The following is a 26,552-nucleotide window of genomic DNA, read 5'->3' on the forward strand; positions in this document are numbered from 1 at the left end:
AACAGCCGAACGGATGTCACTGAAGCCTTCGCCCAGAGGCAGAATGGGGAGGCAATCGTTTTGAAAACAAAACATGTAGCAATGTCTATAGCAGAAGCTTATCGTTTGTACAGAGCCAGCCAGTACGACGACGTCGGCTGGAGCAAAATCCACAAACATCGGGCTGGCACGGCCTTAAATAATGTATTGGTCTTTTCTTTGAGACCAGTTCCCGCGGTGCTTGGCGGAAGAGGTGAAGCCTTCCCCGGAGCTTCACGTGGCTCGTCGGAGGAGGCACAGCTTTCCCTGGAACTGCACGTGACTCGCCGCCATCTCCGAGGCCTTCCTCGAAACTGCACGTTGCGCTGGGAGGGGGGAGAGTTCATCGGAACAGCGCTCATTTTCCTGGGAAGAAGCGCTCACGAACAAGGACCATGCCTCTGGCTAGAGTATAAAGTTGGGCCTGTTGGTAAGACATACTTAATCGACGTAGCGCGTTTTAAAACATAGGACAGGGGAAGGGACAGAAGGGAGCACTTACTTCCAACAAAATTTTATTTCAAGGAGCGTACATATATATGCTCATGAAATTCGAAAACAACAGACAAACAGATGAAAAACCCTCTACTTTAGCGCATGGCAAGAGAGGGTTTTTCTTCTGTTTGTCTGTTGTTTTCGAATTTCATGAGCATATGTATTTACGCTCCTTGAAATAAAATTTTGTTGGAAGTAAGCGCTCCCTTCTGTCCCTTCCCCTGTCCTATGTTTTAAAACGCGCTACGTCGATTAAGCATGCCTCTGGCATAACAGCAGCCCTGCCACCAGACAATGCATACGGAAGTTCTGAGCCGTATAGCGCTGCTCGGAAGGAGGGATGCTGGTTGACCACTGAGAACTGCAGCCGTTACGCTCTCTCCGCACGTGGTGGCTTTCACAGCAATGCAGAGGATCACTGAAACAATGGAGTCGAGCAGAAAGCCAAACACCCTCTACATGCTGATCAAATCGCCAGACGAGCAGAAGCGAAAATACTTCCTCGAGATTAGGCTGAGCTAAAGATAGCGTCCCCAGCAACGTATCTCATGAGGAGTGCACAATGTGGGCACACCTTTAGCTAAGTGTCAGCGCATGACACTGCTAAACCAAACGGATTTTTTGGAGCGATTCTAAATTGTTATGTAGGCAGATTGTAGATGATCGAATCTGTTAAGGATAACCCAATTTGGCCCGGAAACTACAATTTAGAATACCAAGCACTTCTCAATGATAAGCTTCTGCTATAGACGTTGCTACTTGTTTTGTTTTCAAAACGATTGTCTCCCCATTCCACCCCTGGGCGAAGGCTTCAGCGACATCCGTTCATCCTCTATCAAAGGAGCTGACCCACAAACGCCGAGCTCACTGAAGGCGGATACTGCCAAACACAAGAAAGGGACAGCAGTCGCACATTCCGAACAGTGGCCCTCACTTCCACGAAGTCAACCTACTTCGGAGCTGCATCAAATCACGCCGCCCTCGACGACCCTTCAAACCAGTGATGCGATGAATGAAGATCAAGTGATAAGCTTGCTGCAATCGCTCATGAGTACCATGCGTGTCCGACTGACTAATATGAAGACTTCGGCTGCGCAGACCGCACTGCATGTGCTGCTGGACACCCGGAGTCCGGTGCTTGCAGCTCCAAGGTAAAACCATGGCCAGCGAGGCACCGTCGTTTCGAGCGGAAGTCAGGAATGCATCTGTCTTTCAGTGGAACGCCAGAGGACTGAAGTCGCGCATGTCTGACTTTCGACAGTTTGTATTTGTGAACCGCTTCCCCATTATTGTGATTTGTGAACCCAACCTGTGTGCTTCAATCAAGCTGTCAGGATATGAGTGCCTTATCTCCTCCACTCACAGAGACTGCAGCAAAGTTATTGTATTCCTTCGCCATTACATCACTTACGTTCACCACAGAGTCTCGCCTGATGAAGGAAATCAGTATGCGTGCCTTACTGTGAAGAAGGGTAAGGTTGCTTTCACGATTATCGGAGCTTACTTATCTCCATCAAGCCGCCTTGACTGCGAGCACTTACGCGGTATTCTGACATCCACTCCAAGGCCATGGGTGATCACTGGCGACTTCAATGCCCACCATTTCCTATGGGGAAGCTCCAGGGACACCTCTAGAGGAAGAAAATTGGTGTCCTTAGCCTCGGAGTATGAACTCTGCGTTTGTAACGATGGAAGCCCTACATATTTATGCGGATCAGCCTATAGCAGCTGCCTGGACCTTCCATTGGTTTCTCGCTCGCTTACCAGGAAAGTGCACTGGTTTTGGGATCTGGAAACGCGGGGCAGCGACCATATACCAACTTACCTGAGAATAGAAGGTTTCACCAGCTCCAAGTCCTCAAGAGGCCTCAAATACACCGATTGGCCGAAATTCAAAATGTTAATGGAAGACTGCTGTACCGACGGCTCACCATATAACCTAGAGGACTCGATAAAGGATGTCCTGCAGAATACCACGCATACACCATTGACTAGTCACAAGCACACCGATTTCGACATCGAGCTTGAGAAACTTCGCACAATATGCCGTCGTGCAGAACGAAGGTACCGACGCACAAAGTGCACGGATGATTTGAGGCTGGCTAGAAGCATTCAAAAGAAAATGCAGCGGTACACAGATAAACTGGCTAGGCGACGTTGGACATCCTTTTGCGAGTCGTTGGATCCACGAAAGCCCCTATCACTGATATGGCGAACTGTCCGGGGTCTTAGCACAACCTTGGGTCAGCGACACCCGTTTACATCTCTGGCACTTCACCTTCGATGCAGAGAGATTGACGTCGCAGAATCTTTCTGTTGAAGAATTGCCGGTGATTACAATTTCGCAGTATCAAGAACGGGAACATTTGACAACCCACCACCCTCACGTGATCCCCGTATGGAATGCCAGTTTTCTATGGATGAGCTAGAGGCGGCACTGGCACTGTGCAGACGTTCTTCAGCACCCGTACCTGACGGCATTACCTATCGTGCCCTTTGTAATCTTGGAGACGAAGCTCGGAAGGCACTCTTACGCCTATACAACGACTCCTCGCAGACTGGTACGGTTCCCCAGGCATGGAAGTGAAGTCACCTCATTCCACTTCTCATCATCATCATCATCAGCCTGGCTACGTCCACTGCAGGACAAAGGCCTCTCCCATGCTCAGCCAGTTAACCCGGTCCTGTGCTTGCTGCTGCCAATTTATACCCGCAAACATCTTAATTTCATCTGCCCACCTACCTTCTGTCTCCCCCTAACCCGCTTTCCTTCTCTAGGAATCCAGTTAGCTACTCTTAATGACCAGCGGTTATCCTGTCTACGCGCTACATGCCCGGCCCATGTCCATTTCCTCTTCTTCATTTCAACTATGATATCCTTAACCCCCGTTTGTCCCCTAATCCACTCCGCTCTCTTCTTGTCTCTCAAGGTTACACCTACCATTTTTCTTTCCATTATTCGCTGCGTCGTCCTCAATTTAAGTTGAACCCTCTTTTTGAGTCTTTCGGTTTCTGCTCCGTAGCTAAGTACCGGCAAGATACAGCTGTTATATACCTTCCTCTTAAGGGATAGAGGCAATCTACCTGCCAGAATTTGAGAGTGCTTGCCGAATGTGCTCCACCCCATTCTTATTCTTCTAGTTACTTCAATCTCGTGGTTAGGCTCTGCGGTTATTACCTGCCCTAAGTAGATATAGTCTTTTACAACTTCAAGTGCACTATTACCTATCTCGAAGCGCTGTTCCTTTCCGAGGTTGTTGTACATTACTTTCATTTTCTGCAGATTAATTTTAAGACCCACCTTTCTGCTCTCCTTGTGTAACTCCGTAATCATGAGTAGCAATTCGTCCCCTGAGTTACTCAGCAATGCAATATCATCGGCGAAGCGCAGGTTTATAAGGTATTCTCCATTAACTCTTATCCCTAACTGTTCCCATTCTAGGCTACTGAAAACCTCCTGTAAGCACGCGGTAAATAGCATTGGGGAGATTGTGTCCCCCTGCCTTACACCCTTCTTGATTGGTATTCTGTTGCTTTCTTTATGAAGCACTATGGTAGCAGTTGATCCCCTGTAGATTTCTTCCAGAATGTTTATAAATACTTCATCTACGCCCTGATTCCGCAGTGTCTGCGTGACGGCTGATATTTCTACTGAATCAAACGCCTTCTCGTAATCTATGAAGGCTATGTATAGTGGTTGGTTATACTCTGAGCATTTCTCTATTACCTGATTGATAGTATGAATGTGGTCAATTGTTGAGTAGCCTGTTCGAAATCCTGCTTGTTCCTTTGGTTGATTGAATTCTAATGTGTTCTTTACTCTGTTAGCAATTACCTTTGTAAATAGCTTGTACACTACAGAAAGCAAGCTGATCGGCCTGTAATTCTTCAAGTCCTTGTCATCTCCTTTCTTATGTATTAAGATGATGTTAGCGTTCTTCCAAGACTCTGGTACCCTTCCGGTCAGGAGACACCTCGTAAACAGAGTGGCTAGTTTTTCTAACACAATCTGTCCTCCATCTTTCAGCAGATCTGATGTTACCTGATCCTCACCAGCAGCTTTGCCTCTTTGCATGCTCTCCAAAGCTTTTCTGACTTCTTCTATCATTACTGGTGGGGTGTCATCTGGGTTACTGCTAGTTTTTATCGTATTAAGGTCGTGGTTGTCTCGGCTACTGTACAGATTTCTGTAAAACTCCTCCGCTATTTTGACTATCCTATTCATATTGGTAGTTATTTTGCCTTCTTTGTCCCTTAGTGCATACATCCGACTTTTGCCTATCCCAAGTTTCCTCTTCACTGCTTTGAAGCTTCCTCCGTTTTTTAGAGCGTGTTCAATTTTCTCCATGGTATACCTTCTTACATCGCATACTTTACGTCTATTAATCAACTTCGAAAGCTCTGCCAGTTCTATTTCGTCTGTTTTACTTGACACTTTCATGATTTGACGCTTCTTATTTAGGTTCTTCGTTTCCTGGGAAAGCTTGCCAGTGTCCTGTCTAACTACCCTGCCTCCAACTTCCAATGCACACTCCGTAATGATACTCGTCAGATTATCATTCATTGTATCTACGCTAAGGTTGGTTTCCTCACTAAGGGCCGAGTACCTGTTCTGCAGCGACACTCTGAATTCCTGTACTTTCCCTCTCAGTGCTAGCTCAGTGATTGGCTTCTTGCGTATTAGTTTCTGTCGTTCCTTCTTCAAGTCTAGGCGAATTCGAGACCGTACCATTCTATGGTCACTGCATCGTACCTTGCCAACCACTTCCACATCCTGCACGATTCCTGGGTGTGCAGTCATTATAAAGTCTATTTCGTTCTTATTTTCGCCATTAGGGCTCCTCCATGTCCCCTTGCGGTTTTCTCGTTTTCGGTAGAAGGTATTCAAAATCCGTAAATTATTGCGTTCTGCGAATTCTACTAGTAGCTCTCCTCTGGCGTTTCTAGTGCCGATGCCATAATCTCCTACTGCCTGGTCTCAAGCCTGCTTCTTCCCTATCTTTGCATTAAAGTCGCCCATCACTATAGTATACTGTGTTTTTACCTTACTCATTGCCGATTCCACGTCTTCATAGAAGCTTTCAACTGAAGCGTCATCATGGCTGGATGTAGGCGCGTAAGCCTGTACTACCTTCATCTTGTATCTTTTATTCAGTTTAATTACAATACCTACCACCCTTTCATTGATGCTATAATATTCCTCTATGTTGCCAGCTATGTTTCTGTGAATTAGGAACCCCACTCCCAGTTCTCTTCTGTCTGCCAAGCCCCGATAGCAAAGGACGTGCCCATTCTGTAGCACCGTATAGGCCTCATCTGTCCTCCTATCCTCACTGAGCCCTATTATATCCCATTTAACACCCTCTAGCTCCTCGAATAGTACAGCTAGACTTCCCTCACTAGATAAGGTTCTAGTGTTAAACGTTGCCAAGTTCAGGTTCCAACTGAGAGCGTCAAAAGAGACTTATTCAGAAGACACACTCAATGTTGCCGGACTGCTGTCACTGCTTGAGCTTAGTTTGGCGAAATAGCTTCCACCGCGAATTAAGCCCACCGGAACTGCTCCTCCACCTCTTAGCCAATAAGCACAGATTATTCCAACTGCGGGAGCGGGAGCAGCCGCGTCAACAGCACAGGTAAGTGAGCTCTGCACATATCTACCTATAACTTTAGCAATTTTGGTCCTAGGAGGGTCAGAGTGGTGTCTATTTGTTCGTGAAGATACAAGGAGTTCAACCGATACAAATACTGCTATTACAAACGAAAATTTCAAATTTTAAAAGCGGACAGCAGTGTGAATCTGTGAAAACAACAACAGTCAGAAAAAAAAACCGCGAGTATGGAACTGCATTAAGAGGCCTGAGGTGCGGCCTCACCGGTAACCACCGCCGGGAACGCACTACCTCACTAGAGAAGGATTGGCCACCCTGGTGCAGTATCTGGCCACTACCTCCCACGTGGATACGCCAAATAACTCACGGCCCTCAGTCCTCAGCAGCTGCGAAGCAACAGACTACGGCGGTGGTCAGACTTGCAACGCAGCAGAGGGTGCTAAGAATCTCTGGACTACAGGCCGCCATTGGAACATTCCACTTCTAAAGGCTGGTAAATCTCCTTTGGGTATTGCCTCATACCGTCCTATCGCGCTTGCCCGTTGTGTGGGAAAAACGATGGAACTAATGATTCTAACATGAATGGAGTGGTATGTAGAGCACTACAAAATCTATCCAGTATCAATGACCTGATTCAGGCGCGGCCAATCGTCAATCGACAACGTTGTTGATCTGGTGACATATGTTCAACACCAGAGAGCCTGTAAGAGACTGTGCGTCGCCCTGTTTCTAGACGTTAAGGGGGATCACGACAATGTCACCCATGAAGCCATTCTTAGTGCTCTGGAAACAGTAGGTCTTGGTGGCAAGATATATATGTGGGTGTACAGCTACTTACAGCTGAGATCATTTTACGTGATGACAGCGAATGGGCCAACACCTGATTATTACAGCAGCCGAGGAGTTCCTCAGGGAGGAGTGCTAAGCCCTACACTTTTCAACCTAACTCTCATTGGTCTAGTCGAGCAGCTACCTAGCACTGTAGAACTTTCTGTCGATGCTGATGACATCTGCATTTGGACATCAGGTGTGACAAGGCCTCAGCTTAGCGCCCGCCTTCAGAAGGCTGCTACAACGATGTCATGCTACCTTCGTAAACAAGGCCTCGAGGTTTTCTGCGGAAAATGTGCAGTGGTAGCGTTCACGCGGAAACCGATGTCTGCTTACAGCATATCGATTAATGAAGAATATATATCGTTCAGCATAAGCCAAAGGTTCTTGGGAGTCATAATAGATAGAAACCTGTCGTGGACTCCACACGTGAACTATGTGAAGAAGCGGCTGATCGCAACATGCCACATGTTCAAATTCCTTGCAGGAAAGAATTGGGGAGTGCCTATACCATCCATGCTACAACTGTACAGAGTGCTGTTTATCGGATTCTTACTGAAAAGCTTACCTGCAATATCTAACACCGGCAAGACCAACCTTCGCGCCATTGAGAGCATTCAAGCGCAAGCACTTAAGATATGCCTTGGATTACCCCGCAGTGCTTCAACGGCTGAAACCATTGCCATCGCTCAAGATCACTCGATAAAGACGCATATTATTACCGAGACAATGCGCATGCACCTCAGGCATTATGCCAGGACCCCTTCTCACCACCTGGCGAGACTAGCTACTGAAAGGCCCCGCACGACATACGGCACTATTGTCTCCAAGCATCGTTCATCGTTTGCTGAGACATACGCACCTGCATCAAAGCCACTGCTTCCTCCTTGGAGCTTGAGCCGGCCGCGAGTTCACTTAACGATTCCAGGAATGAGGAGAAAATCGGACTTACCGACACATGCCCTGAAACAACTGAGTCTATTCCTACTGAAACAAAACTACAGTAACCACGTGCACATTTACACAGATGGCTCTACTACGCCGTCTAGTTCAGGTGGAGCAGTGGTTATACCATCACAAGGAGTAACTCGGTGTTTTAAGACTTCACATGTGACAACGTCAACGACGGCAGAACTCGAGGCTTTGCGCAATGCACTGGAACTCGTCAATTTAGAAGAAAGACCAGGTAAATGGGCTGTGTTTTCTGACTCAAAATCAGCGTTACAGTGCCTGATATCAGTTCTCCGACGCGGATGCCACGACCAGTTGACCTACCAAACCGTGAAACTTCACACCACCTTTTAATACAAAAAGGCCATGACATCGTCTTTCAGTGGTTACCTGGGCATCGTGGTATAGGCGGCAATGATTCTGCAGATCATGCTGCTCGCACGTCACATAAAGAAGTGAACAGCGTTCCGATTCCGCTTTCAAGAGCGGATGCGGCGAGGCCGATTCGTCAACTGGCCCGCAGTCTCACCCTGACTGAGTGGAACACACCAAGCATACGACGTACAAGACTGCACGAGCTCGACCCTTCGCTACAACTCCGGCCTCCACCCGGCCTACATCGACGTGCAGCTTCGCTTCTCTATCGCCTTTGGCTGGGAGTTGCTTTCACGAAAGCTTATACCACGTTAATCGGAATTACTGACAGTGCGGCGTGCAATCTTTGCGGCACCGACGAAAATATCGAACACCTGCTGTGCCATTGTCCTCGATTTGCCTCAGATAGACAAGTACTTGCCAACGCAATGCGACGACTGGATGATCTGCCTCTTTCTGTGCAGGTGCTATTACAGCAACGTCCACATGCTTCGACAGCCCACAAGGCAGTGAAAGCCCTGCTGTGTTTCCTGAGAAAGACAGGCTTGTGTGAACGCCTCTGACATTCGGTAGAGTTCTACACGCTGCTTTTATATTACTGTCAGTCTCTCCCCCACCCTTTTTTCCCTCTCTTCCCTCTTTCTCGTCTTTCTTGTCCCCTTTCTAATCCCCCAGTGTAGGGTAGCCAACCGGATGTCTTTCTGGTCAACCTCCCTGCCTTCTCCCTTTTGTTGCTTCCCTTCCTTCCTTCCCTTCTCAGTGACGCACATTGGCGTCGCTTGCAAGCGTCAGACCGTTAATTATTACAAAAATAGTCTTCCGAGCAGCTCTCATTCAATGCGCGGATCCAATGATCATCACGACAAATGAAAGCACGCTTTGGAAAAAAAATGAGACTGAAAATCAAACTTACGCGCGTTACACAACGCAAAGCTAAAAGTTAACCTATACTGACGCACATGCTAACACGTAATGCCAAATACAAAAGGTGTTTTAAACAGGAACTTTTACACAGCCTTCTCTGTTAAAATGAAACACGCGTACCGTTACCTTTCGATATATTAGTAAAAGTAAACAAACAAACATCTCCATGTCTGCTTCTTTGATGACAAGAAAAGTAAAACTTACGAAAAATCAGACGCATTTTTTGCTCGTCGGCAGACGACCAAACTAGAAAAATAATTGCCAACGTTCAATACAACATCCATTTTTAGTAAGACGGGCCCCTCTCAGACGAACTCTGGGCAATCCCGCACTCCATAGCTTTCGAGGGACCTGGTCTTGACAAAGGCGCAACGAACAATACTGTTTGCCAAACTGAGTAGCACCAACTTCGGACGTACAGCCGCTTAGCGCGAATAAGGGGACATCTGCCCTGCGTCCTTTACCCCGCCAATTCGACCCGTAACCCTTTTGCCACGGTGGGGAACAACAGCCTGTGTTACGGCTTAGGTGTAAGCGATGCTTCTTCTCGTGATTGCCTCTACGTGACACCGAAAATGAGGAGACCAAGCGATGATCTCGGCGTCCGAATTTCCCTGAAATTTGGTTTTTCTTGGTGCACTTGTCATTTAATCTCAATATCAGTGATGATCTGAGGTTCAAACGTTTTCTATAGGGTCCTTTCGTAATCTTACGCCTAGCCCTAAACCTGGCGTCTCGACTGATGATGTTATGGCACTTCACAGCGGCTTTATCGCACTTGGCGCCAGTCGTCTTCAGCGCGTTACGCTTACGTCGACGCCTCTTTCTGTCGAAACTTATCGCAGAACTAGCAGCCTCGACACACTTACAAGTGTGCTGCCTCCTTTTTGTGGAGTCAAAGCTCCAGATTTGTTAGCTAGTGTTTCTTCGGGCCCGTTGCTAGCTGTCACCGCCTGTGACAGAACGGGAGTCCCTATGAGTTTAAAGCTAACACACTCGCCTAGAGTCCTCTCTATCGATGGGGGTCTATCGCTGTCATAGATAGCGCTTGTTCTCTGGCCTTTGAGGTCGGCCTGATGCTCTCTTTTACGAGCTTTATTTTGTAACGCTTTATGTCGTGCATCCTCAAGCTCTTGTCGACAGGCATCAACCTCTAGCACCTTGCGTAGCGATTTGTCGTCAAGTACTTTTCGACGTGATTCATCTTGATCATGTGGTCTGCCTAGCGGCTCCGTCTCCAGCGCTTTATGATGCACCTCGGCGTCCTTAGCTATGTGATGGGCCTTGGTCCCAAAGTCTTCGCGAGGCACCCCAGCGCCTGGCTCTGTCAGACGCAATTCGGCGTTTTGCACCTTGTGACGGGCCTCAACGTCAGATGCCTGGCGACTTTCCTCAGCGCCCCGCTTTCTCTGACGCACTTCAGCGACTTGCGCCTAGCGACGGGCCTCAGCCTCTAGCGATTTCCGTCTGCCCTCATCTAACGCTTTTCGGCGAGCCTCATCCTGAAGCGTCATGCGACGGGCCTCCATCGCTTTATGGCGCGCGTCATCCTCCAGTGCTCTACGACGCGTCTCATCCTCTCACTTTTTTCGGCGGTCGTCTACCTCGTTACTCAGGCGTCTTACGACGCGCTGCTTCAGTTCTGTCTCTATCGCTCCGACTTTCCCAGTCAGCAGGACTTGAATCTTATCAAAGCATATCTAGCATGACTAAAGTCTCCTGCTTTATCGGCGCATAAGCAATGCAAAATATGCGTTATCTCGCGCAACAACAACGTGACTAGTCTCTCCATCCAAAGGTGGTAGCTGACACCGACATTACTGCAGACAGCGTCAAAATCATCCAGAAAATGCGCGATGAAATTTGTGGAGCTGGCGTTTCGCTTGCTGCCACTTAAGCGCTCGAATTTGGTTTGCATGCTCTCTTCTTTTGCGTCTCTCCTCGGCCTCCCATTGTTCGTGTCTTTGAGCTTTGGGCTCTTCACGTCGTTTCTCGGTGTTTCGCTCTTCGCGACTTTCCTCGGCATCGCACTGTTCGCGATTTTAAGCCTCTCGCTCTCCGCGGTGTTTCTCGGCCTCTCGTTTTACGGCCTTCTGCTTTTGCTCAAAAATGAGCTCCCAAAACTTGTCACTTTCCCCGGCCGTCACATGCTCTGCCCGCATCACCTCAAGAATCGCTTCCCTTGTTATAGCAGACCCTGCGGAAATCGCAATGGCTCTATAAATTTCATGGAGCTCCTGTACAAGGTACTGCCCCATCGCGATCTCGTCCATCGTGATATTCTATTACAGATATTTCTAGTACTCTAAATCTAATCTCATGGTTTAAAGCTCGTGAATAATAAATTATAACCAACAAAACACAAAACACTCTCTTGTGCTAGAGAGGTCTGTTGAAATGAACAGTAAACTTTGGTCACTCACCCAACCAAAGTAGCCGACCATGGTCCAACTCGTGGCTGTCATTGAACAGTGTCGTTGGTGTCTTTGGGCCAGCAGGAATCCGCTCCAACTCCGAGCCGTTAAGATCTGGGTAGCGGGTGCCACAGCAGTGAAACGTTGACGACAGGGGTAGCGTATTCTAGCGTATCCAAACGCTGATATCAGGGTGGTCGTCCTCAGGCTTCCAGGAAACCGATCCAACTTTTCAGCCGTTGAGATCGGGGTAGCGGGTCTCAGAGCAGCAAAGCGTTCAGGACAGGAGTAACGTATCCCGAAGCTGCCAACCGCTGTTAGGAATTTGGCTTTGATGGCATCCCACCGCTGCCACCACTGTGAGGAATTCGCTATGTCGCGATGGTAGCGGTAGCCGGTAGCAGCGAGCAGCCAAACGGACGTCGCTGAAGCCTTCATCCAGAGGCGGAATAGGGAGGAAATCGTTTTGAAAACAAAACTGGTATTAACGTTTAAAGCAGAAGGTTATGATTTGTACAGAGTCGGCTAGCATGATGATGTCAGCGGGGGCAAAATCCTCAAACATCGGGCTGCCACGGCCTTAAATAACGTTTTGGTCTTTTCTTTGAGGCCAGTTCCCGTTGCTTAACAGAGGAGGCGAAGACTTCTCTGGAATTGCACGTGGCTCGTCGGAGGAGGCGCAGCTTTCCCCGGGACTGCACATGGCTCACTGCCGTCTGCGAGGTCATCCTCGGAACTGCACGTTGTGCTGGGAAAGAGAGAGTTCACAGAAATTGCGTTCATTTTCTTGGGAAGAAGCGCTCCCGAACGAGGATCATGCCTCTGGCATAACAACACAGAAATTTTTGGGGGAAACCGTAAGCGTCGCTGAAGCCACGCAGACATCGAAACGCGCTTGCATGCACATGGTACATACTTAAAGGGACAAGAAAATGAAACAACGAATTAGTTTAGACCAGTAAATTATACTCTAAAATTGTATTGTGGTTACTCTCGCCAAGTCAGGTTCATTATTACTAGCCAAAATAAACGCCAGAGCGTGATTTTTAAATTTAATGCCGAAAATCTCCGCCCGTGACGTCACCGATTATTTTTTACGTATTCATGACACGCTGGCTTCTCAAAAGTTTCTGAAAATTGCTTTTGCTAGGTTTCTGGCCACCCTCAGAGGACAATTCGAAACATATTTACCAATCAGGAATCACGTAGGCCCTAGTAGACGCCGTCAAAACTTGACGTCGCGGAGGTTTGTGCAGAAACATCAAAGTGGCCACCCACCAATCGCAAAGTTGTATTTAACGCTATTTCTCGTCTTGAAAGCGTCATGCAGCGGTAAGCGTAATATTGTTGGTATCGTGAATGAGTAATAATATGCTTATACTTGAAATATCACTATTTATCATATTGCATACGCTTGTGATGAAACGGTCTGAGTATCGGGCTTCGATGCTAGTTACACAGAGCTCTAGCTGGACCATCGGAGTAGCTTTCATATGTTGATTTGTGTTCGCGCTCGCATGCTTCCATTGTGAACGTTTTATTTGCGACCTTTCATGGCGCAATGTCGCAGTTTTGGTGATGCATCCCATATATTTACGCTCGTCTTGGTTCCACCGGCCTCAAATCTAAACTAGGAGCTTGCGAATAGTGAACTGGAAAACCAAATTGAATACGAGTCCAATACGAATAATGATCGAACAATTTTCGAATAATTTTCCAGTAGTCAGACAAACATTTTCAAACGCGTCTTACCACTCCGGAAAGTAAAACTGATAAAACATCCTTTTGTCGTGGAGCAACAAGCAAATTCGTGTGGATTTGTCAGAAAACAAAATCACAGCATATCCACGGAGTGAATTACTATCATTGGAGCGAAGCGTCCGTGCGTCCGGACGAACAAATGTTCACGGCCACTGATTGAGTCCACGGCCATTCGACGAGTTGAGCATAGTGAGCTGCATAGTCCATGCGGCTACTACCCAATTTCGTCACAACTCCCCGCGCGTATGATCGCACTGAAAATAAGTCACGCGTTTGAAGAAGAAAACTCACAGCATATACACGGAGTGAATGAAGATGAGTGGGCCGGAGCGTCCATTCGTCGGTCTGTGCGTCACGGCTTAAGTCACTGCGTCACTCTATCCGTCCGTCCGTCCGTCCATCTGCCTGCTTGTCTGTCTGTCTGTCTGTCTGTCTGTCTGTCTGTCTGTCTGTCTGTCTGTGCGTCCATCCCGTCCATTCATCTGTTTGTATGTGTGTCTGTCCGTGCATCCGACCACCCATCTAATGAACCTTCCAAGTACCACCATCTGGCATCTTATCATGAAATATCATATACAAATACTGCCATCCAGCGGACATTCTAAGGACTAAACGAGAGGTGGATACTATGATAACGACACGGGACATTCGACCCATGGCGTAAGGAGCTTCGCCCTAATATAGAAGAGCTAAACGTCATGACACTCGCTGACGAAGCGGCGCATCTTGTTAGCCCCTTGTCAGGCATCTCCGCAGTCATGGGCGCGTTACCAGTAAAAACAATTAGCGTTAGAGCTACATTTGCAGAATTTCCTCAAGTAACCTGCTATAGCTATAGTTGTCGTGAAAAAGTAACGCAGTTACTTTCCGCTACTCTATAAGATGAGTAATAGGAGAGAAGTGAAAATAAAAATATTACCTAATAAAAGTGTGTCAAGACATGCGGAGAGTGAAAATAGCTCGTGGTAAAATCGTGGACACAGAAATTTTCAAGGTGGTCCTGTACGCTATCAGTCGATTCGTGGGCATCGTGTACTATCCATGGCGACCAGGTATCTTGGCAGTGAAATGAAGTTTACGGAACGTTGCTGTTTCTTAAATTTTTTTATAAAAGTACAAGTAACTGTAACGCTATTTTTCTAACAAATTCATCTAACCTAAACGTAACTATTTACACTCACAAGTTACTTAAAACAGTAACTAGTTACTGGTTACATATTACTAGTAACTACTTACTTTCAGAGATTGCTTCTCCCAGTGTAGCTTCTGGCATCTCGCCAGTACGAAAGGACAATGAAAGTGACAGTTCTCCGCAACTCCGCTCATGCTTGGGGGATTCTTTGTTTTATTGTGGCAGTTGATTCGTGAAGCAATATGCCCTCTTAATAGAGTCATTTGAAAATTACTTTCGAAAGTGTTTCAGAGCCCCTTAATATCTCCACTAAAAATGTTGCCTGTGGTTCGACTCTTGAAACAGGGGCCCGACCACGAGGTGTTCCCCTGTATTAGCAGCAGCGCAGTCTTTTGCACACACACACACACACACACACACACACACACACACACACACACACACACACACACACACACACACACACACACACACACACACACACACACACACACACACACACACAAAATCGGCAGATCCCACGTACCTCGGGAATCGACGTTATGCGAAGCATGTGGAGTAAAGGCGATCATGTTGTAATTTTTCGTCCATCCGTCCATCCTGTGCGTGCTCTAGTGTGATAGGAGCAGACGGACAGACAGACAGACAGACAGACAGACAGACAGACAGACAGACAGACAGACAGACAGACAGACAGACAGGCAGACAGCGGACCAATGCACGCTTCGCCCCATTCATCATCATTCCCTCCGTGGATACGCTGTGAATTTTGTTATTATTGCAGCGGGCATGAGCTGAGCAAGGGGAATAGGAAGAAACGGAGGCAAACTTTCATGAAAACGGCCTTTGTCAGAGGATGGCGGGAGAGACAGCCTCCATCAGCGACGTCCAGACTTAAACGAGCTGTCGAAATCGTACTCCTGTAGTTCAAGAGACCAACGGAAGCAGCGTTCACTCTCCTGTGGGTCACTCCTACTTTGGTCACGGAGATTCACTAGCCAGCATAAAGCGTGGTCGTATAGCTAACGATTGGAAACGGACGTCCTTATGTAAGGCCAAAATTTATGTACCGTGAAAACAGCTGCCAAACATTCTTGTTTGTCGCACTGCGCTCCGCCTCATTGAAAGAAAAACTGACATATTTGTGTGCTTGTGAAAAACTTTTGTTCAAGAAAGTTTGCACACCCATGCTGGCACAAACCACTACGCGTGCAGCTTCTTGATGATGCTGCACGGCACCGATGCCACTATAACATCACTGTGCACTTCTGTTGATGAAGATACATCGAAGGGACGCAATATTTTGACCTATGTTTGAGAATATTTGGCCTAAAGGCACCCGCTTTCTGAGATAGAATATATAATACATCGCGACAGTTTTCTGTGGCAGCACAGCCAAGGCTATAGAACCTAAGCACGACCTTCCTTATTACGCTTCTGCATGCAGTCACCGAACGCCGTAAATACTTTGGATAGTCTTCGAAGTTTTCAAGTAAGTGTAAATGGGCTAATTGGTATAGTTGCAAAACAGCTTGGTCAAACTTTTTGCGTATTCCTGGAATTGACAGATGGGTAGTGAAGGCACATGGCCTGTGCTCTGTCGATTTTGGCAACTCAATAGTTTCACCAGAATTCCCAGTAATGTCATTGAACAAAGCCGCCATTTTATCCACCCGAGAAAGTGGGCGCTGTAACAGCCTGTTAAGGAGTGTCTTGCCCTGCGGGGCTCGGTTTAGATGCTCATTATGATGTAGCACTTTCTGGTCAGCTTGCAGCCTTAGCGGCTACTGGTGTGCTTCAGTCAGTAGTGGGATGGATCGTGCTTCACGAGTTAAGCTAAACAGTACTCGGAAGGCTACACGATGATCCCGTTCCATCTGAGATATTAAAGCAAGCTGTACAATCAAGACTGGCAAGGCACATATCCTACAAGAGAGTACAGCTGATTGGTAAACCTGTAGTACCGTTTTCTGACCAATGCCCTCACCCCTAGCAGTCAAGGCGGCTACATGAACAGGGACAGCGATTTTCGCATCACCGTTTTAACATTGGGGTGTCAAGAAAGGCGATGATCGATGATTACACCCCGGTAGCGATGGTAGTGTACCCACTGTATCAGTGTGTCTCTGAGGTAAAGCTTGCTAAGGCTTCGACGAGCGCGTTGCCTAAGATGATACGCGATCGCAGCTGACTTCGCAGTTGAAACCTGCAGGCCAACTTCCACAAGGTATACTGAAGTTGCATTCAAAGCTCGCTGCAATATACCATGAAGACGTGGACCATGTTGTGACGGACCACTGACCCAGAGTGTGATGTCATCAGCATAAATAGCTATGCCTATAGGAAAGTCACATTATTGCGGTAATCGGCCTGGAACTCCGGCAAGTAGGCTGTTAAATAGAAGCGGTGACAAGACGCTGCCTTGCGGGACGCCACATTTAACAGCGCGAGTTTGACTCTGTACTTCTCCAATGCGCACTCTCATTCAGCGCTCAGATAGAAAATACAGGAGAAAGTGTAACAGACGACCTGAAGTTCCTCCATTCATCAGTGCACAAATAATCGCCTTATGTGGCACCAAGTCAAACACTTGCTGTATGTCAAGAAATAGAACATACGCTGAATGTCTGTTTGCTCAAGCAGGTTCAAGCGATGATACAAGATCTGCTATGCTGTCGGGGGCTGAACGGTGGTGACGAAATCCGCTCATGACATCAGGGAAGAAAGTGAGCTCCGGTAATCTGGCATCCAGACGAAAGAACACCATACATTCCATCAGCTTCATAACGGTATGACTTCAGGAGTTTTGCAGGACGACCAGGCTTTAAAATTGGCTTCACCACAGATTATTTCCATTCAGCAGGATTCAGACTCGTTTGCCACACTTTGTTGTATTCGTCCAGGATACATTGATGAAAGACCTCATCAATGTTTCGCGAGGCTTGGTACGTAACACCATCTTCGCCAGTTACGAGAAGTTCCCCAGAAAGTAGTCACGCCGTTTCTTCTCTTCAATACACTGCTAAGCATTATTCTAGTCATCATGAGGCATACACATATGTATGTTTATTTCAAGAAACCACTAAAGGTCCTCACTAGGAGGGTATTACATAGAAGGGTGAGATAAAAAAAATTCAATGCAATGAATACACATCAGTCCTAAAAAATTTCACCCATAAAACATATAATATAAATAATGAAAAAAGCAACACAAAACCCCGCGTATGTTGGAAATATAAAAAAGAAATATTTGAAAACGCAACGAAAGAAAAGAGAATTACATAATTATGGACCACAAAAACAAAGTGAAATGAGTTATTGAGAACATCACAAAACGCTAAACATCATTCTAAGTTTTTATAGGTTCATTGAATTTTGAAATGTTTTGTTCTATTGCTGAAGTTCAAGGCAGCTGGTTCCATTGAATGATGGTTTTTGGTAGGAACGAATTAGCGAAAAATGAGGTATGGCCTGCGATGCGTCTGACCTCCAGAGGGTGATCGTGGCGAGGAAAGATTGCTAAGGGTGACCGAAAATATCGTGGTGAAGCCGCGGATGATGAAAGACTTTATGAAAAAAGAGAGAAACGAGCAAGTTTTCGACGATGGGAAAGGTTAGCAAGACCAGCACGAGCTTTTAAGGTGGTGACGCTAGTGAAACGAGAGTATTCAGAACGAATGAAACGAGCAGCCCGGTTCTGCAGGGATTTTATGATATCATTGATGTATGCTTGATTAGGATCCGATATGCCTGAAGCATACTCAATTTTCGGGCGGATGAAGGTAATATACGCCTGTTTTCGCACATGCGTGAAAGCATGACGGAGATTACGTTTTAACATACCGAGAGAGTGGTTAGCAGCTGCAAGAATGTGATCGATGTGATGGTTCCAGGAGAGATCGAATTGGAGGTGAAGTCCTAGATATTTGCATGACGTGACTGAATTCACGAGTATGTGATCAAGTGCATGTAAGGTCGGGAGGCGGCTAGAAGTTCGTGAAAAGGAGACAAGTTTAGCCTTGGAGTGATTTAGCTTCAGTTGCCATGATGAACATCATAAATTGGTGAATTCGGGATGAGCTTGCAGGAATCTGTGGTTCTTGTCACTTCTGATGGCACGATACGAAACGCAGTCGTCAGCGAATAATCTAATCTGGGGAGAAATGTCATTCGGCAAATCATTGATAAATATGAGAAAGAGGAGAGGGCCTATAGCTTGCTCCATTGTGGTACACCGGACGTGACTTGTGCCATTGAAGCGTTAGAACCGTTTACGGAGGTGAATGGAATGCGATAAGAAAGTCTTTAATTCATGCTATGACCTGTGAGTCGATGTTCAAATGCGTTAACTTGAGTAGTAATCTGTGGTGGAGAACATTATTAAATGCTTTCGAGAAGTCGAGAAAAACGGTACCGACGCCGACGGCGGAATTTTTGCGACACGAGCTCTCTAACGCTATCGCGTTAATACGGCGTCAATATGAAACCCGATGTCCATGAAGGCAAGTAGGTCGTTAGTAAATCCTGCAAGGTGAGTCTCACATGAGAATTCTTTGCGAAAACGATGCTGCTATTTGAAAATGATGTTGTGATCTTTGAGGTAAAATGATGTGTAAGTGAATAGCATGTTCGAAGAGATTTGTGAAGGTGCAAGTCAAAGAAATGGCTCTGTAGTTAATGGGGTCGGAGCGAGTGCCTGATTTGAAGCTAGTGTAGTGAAGAAGAGGAGCTTCAGCGGCATTTCTCGGCGCCTCAGGGGCATCGCCATCAGCATAAGCTCGTGCTTGTTGCGCTTGGCCGGACGCTGCTGACTGCTTCGCTTTCTGCGTTCTGCTCTGCAAATAAACCCCGTTACAAGCGGTGGAGGTGCTGGGTTTCGATGACCCTGGAGCTTCGGAATCGCATTTTACCATCCATTATGCCTACCGACACAAGCGCCGCTCCAACTCCTCCACCGGCACCGCCTACTGTTCTCTGCGCTGGTTCTCTGCGTCTGCGAGATCCCCCTGTTTTCTCAGGCACAGAAGACAATGTACGAGCGAGTGAGTACTCACAACAAATGGGATGACGCCGCCAAGTTGGCCTACGTCTCCATCTACCTGTCGGACGTGGCCAAGCTGTGGTTTATAAACCACGAAGCGGAATAAATTTAGCATTGCACCAGTCGTGAGGAATGGAACCACGTGATTATGACTGCGAAAAAACTAACAAATAACTACTGCAAATATGCAGATGACGTACCATTTCTTGCTTGAGATACTGACATGCATTCAATATATGCTCTCTCGGCGTCACGTAGTACGTAAGTTTACTGCTGGTAATATGTTCACGTATACGTGACGCCAAACAAGCAATAAAGGGTGTTCCCACACTTGCCGCAATGGCAACAGGTGGCGCTGACTTACACTCCCCCGTTTATATACCCATATATACCCTATAAAGTGAAAGGGGAGATGACCGCCCCCGCAGCTCAGCGGTAGAGTATTCGACGCGTTATTCGAAGGTCGCAGGTTAGGATCCTGAAGGTGGCAAGCTATCTTTTCGTCCACTTTGTTTCTTCTCACATGCATTGCAAGTACGTCTGATGAGGTCCGCTGTACTTTCTCTGGAATTATTTTCTGCTAGTTCTCATTATTGCTGTGCCTAACAACAAAAAAAACGAGCCATTAAATTTATACTTTCCTTCTTACAAAAACACAACACAAACCATGCTTAAAAATTGAAAGAGGAAGCAAACAAGCAATAGATACAAAGAGAAGATAAGAAGAACAGAAATAAATCGACATGGAGAAAAGAGAAAATTGAATGAAAAAAAAACAACAAAGAAGGAGAGGAAGAAGGAAAATTAAAACTGAGCGGGAACTAAGAAATCTGGTCACTTCGTACTTTTTGAAGCATGGCAACCACTTGGGTGAAAAAGCCGCGGTTCTTTTTGCTTGTTTTTTGAAAGCCGAGGCTGTAAAGATTATATATCTTGCTTTGACAGCTTAACTCGTTGAACTTGAAAGGTAGCATAACATCTGCGTAAATTTCTAAATCGTATGTTTTCTCATTCTCAGCACTGTTAAGCTTCATATTTTTATTTTACTTACTTTATTTTCCATTTTGCGTCATTTGCAGTAGAATAGCTCTTTGTTTTTCCCACTCTTGCTTTATTATTTGTATGTTCCGTAAAGGCACTATCTATCTGTATCCCATCCCCCCTGTAATTAAAAGGATCACGCACTTTATTCGCTTTTAGTTTTCATTTTTACGAATCAGAGTAAGGTGTATGTGTTAGCATGTATGCTGGAGCAATCTCGCTTCTACCAGCTTTCACGACGAATGAACGTTTGTAAACTTTTTGCGAATTTCTGTAAGCCGAGAGACGTTGCCATGCACACAGAAGAAAGTTTATTGCAAAGCAAAACAAATAAATAATGCGTCAATGTACAGTAAAGGCACGCGTCAGAAAACTCGTAGGACCAAGGGCGCACGCACCACAGGCCAAAAATAAGTAATGACTAAACAAGATGTGCCGTGGATGATTCATTATTAGGAAGCTGTCGAACGTCAGGCAGACCAACAGACATGACGCCCACAAACTTCTACCAAAAAAAATATTCCAACAAGTCATTAGTAGCTACATCCTTCACAGGTACATTCTTAAAAGGTCGTCGTCCACCTGCCATGCGCAGCTGAAGCAGCGCATTTACTGGCTCGTGCCACCTGTATGTGCCCTTGAGTATTGTTCAAATACAAAAAAAAACTATTTTAGACGTCCATCATTGGTCGTATATAAAACTTTCATATTAAAATATATTATTTGAACAACAAGTACGGAGGTTTTTGACCAAACTTCGCAATCGTTTTATCGTTTTGACGCAAAGTGAACGAATGCTTACATTGGACATCAACTTTTTTGCTTTTTTTCATACAGACGGCAGCGAGTGTGAGCCACAAGCTGATGAGCTGCAAGTGAACACGTAATCTTAAAACAGCCAAATGAATTGTGTCGTGTTTGTCTATCTAGAGCCAATGACGTTTTTGCAAGCCTCCCTTTAAATCTATTTTTTTTTCTTTCTCCTAAACTATGTTAAAGTCCAGGAGCCCCTTGAAGGTTGTGAGCTTCTCAACAATGCAAGTGAGTGACCATCCCGCTCGGTCGAGCTGCCTTTTCTAGGAAGCAAGGGACAGGGAAAAACCCGCACAGAATCTGCTCTGCGAGCGAATTGCGCGCTCCATACGCAATCAGAGTTTTGTAGGTCACTACGCGACTTTGCGGAGCTTACTGACCCGATGAGCTGGTCAGTTCCTCGTACTGTGCACGCGCCGAGGGCCGGTGCACTCCATTAGGGTCATCAAGTCTCGCATTTAAATCTCAAGCAGTCTAGTTCTCCGGTTACTTGCAACCCAACAACACTTCTCACCATCTACGAATGTAAAATACAAAACAGGTCGGCTCGTTGGCTCGAATACGCAAAAACGTTGTGCGGAGAGCCTTACCAACAAACAAAAAATAGCTAGAACAGCTAAAGAGACACTGTCGCTATCCTCTCTCTTGCATTAGGATGAGCTAACTCAATCAAGTGGTTTTCATAACGCAGAAAGAGCGACTTTCTAAGGAACGAGTGGCTAGCTTTAACTCTTGCCATCTTCTTCATTTCGCCTTGCCGGGTGCTTTGCCTAAAAAAACAATAAAAAGATAGATGGCTTCTCAAACATTAAACAAAACTTTACCAAGAGTGGTGCTTCTGCACTGTCACTGACAAACAAGTACCTGAGAACAGATGATTTTTCTTATTTCATCAGCAACTTAGACGCGTCAATTTCCATACTACCTGTGCTATGGCGGCTTCGTGCGGACCATCTCCCTTTTCTTACATGAAATATGGGACTTCTTAGTATCACCCGAAAAGTGTACCGCCAGCTGTCAGCTCACAGACAACCATCGCTCTTTCGCCATCGATAGATCAAGCGAAAACTGGTGCTGCTAACGATTGAGTGGCATTGAAAACCATTGCTCTAAATGTAATAGTAACGACCGACTGCCAAGTGCTGTGAACAATCAGGAAGCGTCTTCACGCTACGCGATAGAGGAAATCGCATTCCGAAACTATGGATATCTCTCTTTCGCACTTGAGGTCATCTTTCCTCATGCCAGTGTAGAAGGAGTGGTTTACTTAGGCATGCCAAACTCTTGCGTTGCCTTGGCCAGCTTGCCAATAAGATCGTTGATGGCTGGCACGAGGTTGGGATTGACGGGCCGCTTAGCGTCTCCCTGAGTCCCGCCATTGAGAGACTTCGCCGAACGGTACTGGTTAGGATAGGCCGTGCCGTACGTCGTGCTGTACGGATAGGCCGCGTAGATTCCGGGGTAGTTGAAGAAACCCAGTCCCGACATCATCATGGCTGCCATGCCACCGAGGAAGACTAGAGAACCCAACGCTGCACCCCCGACGGCGAGTGCCTTCGATACTGCCCGAACATCCATTCTAAGGCTTCTGGAGAGCTCGTCGGCGACCCTGTTTGTCGCTGCAGCAATGTCGCTAACGTTGACGTTGCCGAAAGACATTGGTAATGCGTTAGCGCCTCCGAGTCCCACAAGGGAGCTCAGGAGACTTCTGGCGTCCGGTAGTCCCTGTGACGCACCCTTCGGCATGCCGTTGAAGCCTCCGGGGAACGGAATCTGGTGTATGGGTGGAAGACCATTGATACTGGCGGCGGCCCGGTCTCCGGGACCTCCAGGGAAGGACTGAAACGTAATGGCCTTTCCCTCACGAGGAACGAACGTGATTGGTTCCTCACTCCGGCTGCCACCGCTCGGGAATGAGGCGCTCGCACCAGTTCCTCCACTGTGGGTCCCCGAAGAAGAAGAGGCACCGGTTTTCGAGGCCTTAGAGTCCGGGAAATTGACTGTGGAGCCCGAACTTATGGAAGGTGCAGGATCGTGGTCAGCGTACATCTCTTCTTCTTCTGAGAAGCGAGACAGCATGGATCCAGAAGCGTCTCGCCTTGGACCGGAGGATGAGGAGGAAGGGAAGACGGTTTTGGAACCGCTGCTGCTGCCCGGAAAGGTCGTGAGGACCCCGACTGCCAGCTGTAGAAAAGCGCACAGGGCGAGGCCCACTATTGCGGAGTCTGGGGACTTCATATTTCCTGTGGTTCTGCAAGTGAGAGAAGAAACAACAGGGGCGTTGAATGCTAACATTCATAGAACAGCAATTCAAAAGGCGTCGAGATCAAACTTTGGCGTGATGGATTCTGTTATTTACGTTATAAACACAAATAATGAATTCACAGCTTTGAAGTTACCCACGCAGACTTACTATTAACTGAACCAATATCGCACGTGCAATAGAGCATATCGCCGCGTCGGTCCATCGGGGTACCAGAAACTACTCACGAGGAATTGCTGTGTTTCTTTATCACAGCGATTTCCTACTTACAAAACTAACTTTCTAGAACGAGAACACGTCTCCAAAAAGATAACTGTTTTACGGAAACTCAGATATCTAATGATGCCCTTATTCTTACAAGAGGTCCTATTTCGTCGACATAATTTACCTCTTCTCCTTCACTTCACTGGACTTCCTTGTTCTCAATGAACTCGCCAGCAGACAATCTACCCTGCGTGTTCTCAATAGTCGAGCTATCCTTGATCTCAATGAACTTATCTATACTGTTTAACTACCCTGCGTCCACCCTCAAATGATAATTTGAGTGCCAAATGATAATTTGCTGCGACAGGTACGGTGCACGGTCTGTTACGCTTTGGACAGCGCACACTTCTTTCAAACATGAGTGTGTCTCGATGACATCAACTACAGAGAGCACAGTTACCCGCAGTGTGACGTTCCTGCGTAATGACACATAGATGTCATGCACAAAGAAATAAAATGAATTATAGTGTACGAAATAAGAATGTTTGAAGTCCAATGTCTTAGCACTTCAACACCCATTTCAATAGGTATTCCAACTCAGCACCGAACTGCAATACTACGAGATTATACGAGCATATTCGCAATAACATCTATATGGATAATAGAATAAAACACGCTTACTGACGTAGTGTTGTGTCAATGTGTTTGCTATTGTTCTCATCAAATCTTTTGAAAACCCCACCTATGTGTGCTTCTGGGTGTCAGTGTATCCTGCGCCAACTTGTATGTTAAGGTGGGTATTTGGTGAACAAAGCGCGCGTTGTTGATGTACTGCACTCAGATAGAAAGCTACTAGAGGCACGTAAAAGTGTACTAGCAATCCCTGTATTCTGCTTAACGTCAAGAATAACTTTCGGCCAAAATATTCCCATAATTCAGAGTATAACTGTGGGTTTTAGACGCAATGCTTCACTGGGAGATAATGGTTACGATTCCCTTTAAATATACTGATGATTATTATCGCTGCTTACTATCTAGATATAAATGTATGAGTAAACATCAAACAATCGCCGCTACGGCTCTTTTTTTTCGTATAGTTGTAAGTAATAGTCTCTTCCGTCAACGAGATATTGTATTCACTTCCGGACCACAACGTTGTAGGAAAAACTAAGAATCACCCACACGTTACCTTCAGCATTTGAAACGTCACCTTAACTTGCCTTTTCTGTGCAAATATTCACAGGAAAAATAGATTAGGGCTTGAACAGCCTCCAAGTTTGCAATACATATATCAAATCAATATCATCATGCTGGACACGTGTGCATATTGGACACAAAAAGTAATTATTTTAGATTGTAACTTAAACCTGGTCCCTAATTATGTTGCATGGAAAATCGCATAACCGAAACCGAAAATAAGTAAAATTTGATGTTCGTTGTTTCAATACTAAAGCTACAATACAGGGAGCAAACTCTCAGTTGCGAAACTGTTTGAGTTGATTGATTTCCGTTGTGGAAGCCACAGTAGTATAAAAGCACTCGATCTCGGACTTGAAAGTTTGTAGAGAGCTACGGCAACGCCGCCCATAAAACATGACCGTAAATGAAGGATGTTTAAGATGCGACAAGCGGAAAATCCCCTCACTCTCGTTCCCGTTCATCTACAACGAGGACTGGCCGAAGCTTCACTCATTCATGTGCACAACAGTCAAGGGGAACTCAGAGACAAGAGTTGCAGCGCACACCACGATGTATCGTAGCTGCGTTTGTCCCTATCCATGCTAAATTTGCCTGGCCCAGTGAAGTGTAAAGCTGGACCTGCGGGGCCTCTCCGGCAACCTTGGTATTACCCGCGACCCCTTCGCAGCATGAGCCATACACTACAAGTAGAAAAAGTATAGTGTATTTGGGTAAATGCATCACTAGCGATACGGACTTTCACGTACTTCAACTTCTATAGCTGTACATGCATCTACCTCTAACTGCCTTCCCTGCCAATTTGCAGCAACACTCCCTTCCTTTGACCTTCACTCCTAACGTAAGGTGATGAAGTCGAAGCGTTCTTCCGTTCACAACAACTACTGCAGCCATCGCAGTTTTATAGTGCCCTTCACCGAGAGATAAAGCATACTGAACACCAGCTTCTTGGGAAATGACGAGCGTCGAGGCCGAGCACAGGCATGTACTCACTCGTGCCGGTCGTCGAGTGGCGCACAAAACGTAGACGGACGAGAGAGCCGAGAAAAACCGTTCTCCGATGTTTTTCGCTAAAGCAATGCCGTCGTGGTAGACCTCACCGCAGTAAAGACGTTCACACTCCTTTTCGTGGCAAGACGCGGCACCACATTCACTTTTATATCCCAAAACACGCTCCAAAACACGCTCCAGTGGTGGCGAGGGCTGCAGCAGGCGGGGCGACGGCAAGGGAAAGGATAACGGGCTAAATGAAAACTAAGGCAGCCAACTCACTCGTGCGCCTCCGTCGCACTTGACCAAAACGACCCGCGGAATACACCGGGAAGAGAGAGGGGGACTTCTTTGGCTGCGCGCGGTGAAAACGGAGGAAGAAGAGGAGAAGACGAAGAAATGAAAGAGCGTGGGTGAACTCCAAGAGTCTTCTTGTGCTTATGTGCTTTTGTTTGTGGCAGTGTTGGGTGAAGTGGCTCATTTATTAGTC

The 26,552-nt window shown here is 46.5% G+C and overlaps 1 protein-coding gene across 1 annotated transcript; it reads right to left on the reverse strand.

The window, feature by feature from the left end:
* Positions 1 to 20,889: 20,889 nt before the first annotated feature.
* Positions 20,890 to 26,208, reverse strand: LOC119178402 (uncharacterized). The gene is made up of 2 exons (XM_037429603.2): positions 26,066 to 26,208; positions 20,890 to 23,659 (listed from the first exon to the last, which is right to left on the reverse strand). Exon 2 carries the CDS (start codon positions 23,644 to 23,646, stop codon positions 22,672 to 22,674), a length of 975 nt encoding a protein of 324 aa, XP_037285500.2. The 5' UTR covers positions 23,647 to 23,659; positions 26,066 to 26,208; the 3' UTR covers positions 20,890 to 22,671.
* Positions 26,209 to 26,552: the final 344 nt, after the last annotated feature.

The sequence above is a fragment of the Rhipicephalus microplus genome, chromosome 1, assembly GCF_043290135.1.
Source record: "Rhipicephalus microplus isolate Deutch F79 chromosome 1, USDA_Rmic, whole genome shotgun sequence".
In the NCBI taxonomy this organism is placed as follows: domain Eukaryota; kingdom Metazoa; phylum Arthropoda; class Arachnida; order Ixodida; family Ixodidae; genus Rhipicephalus; species Rhipicephalus microplus.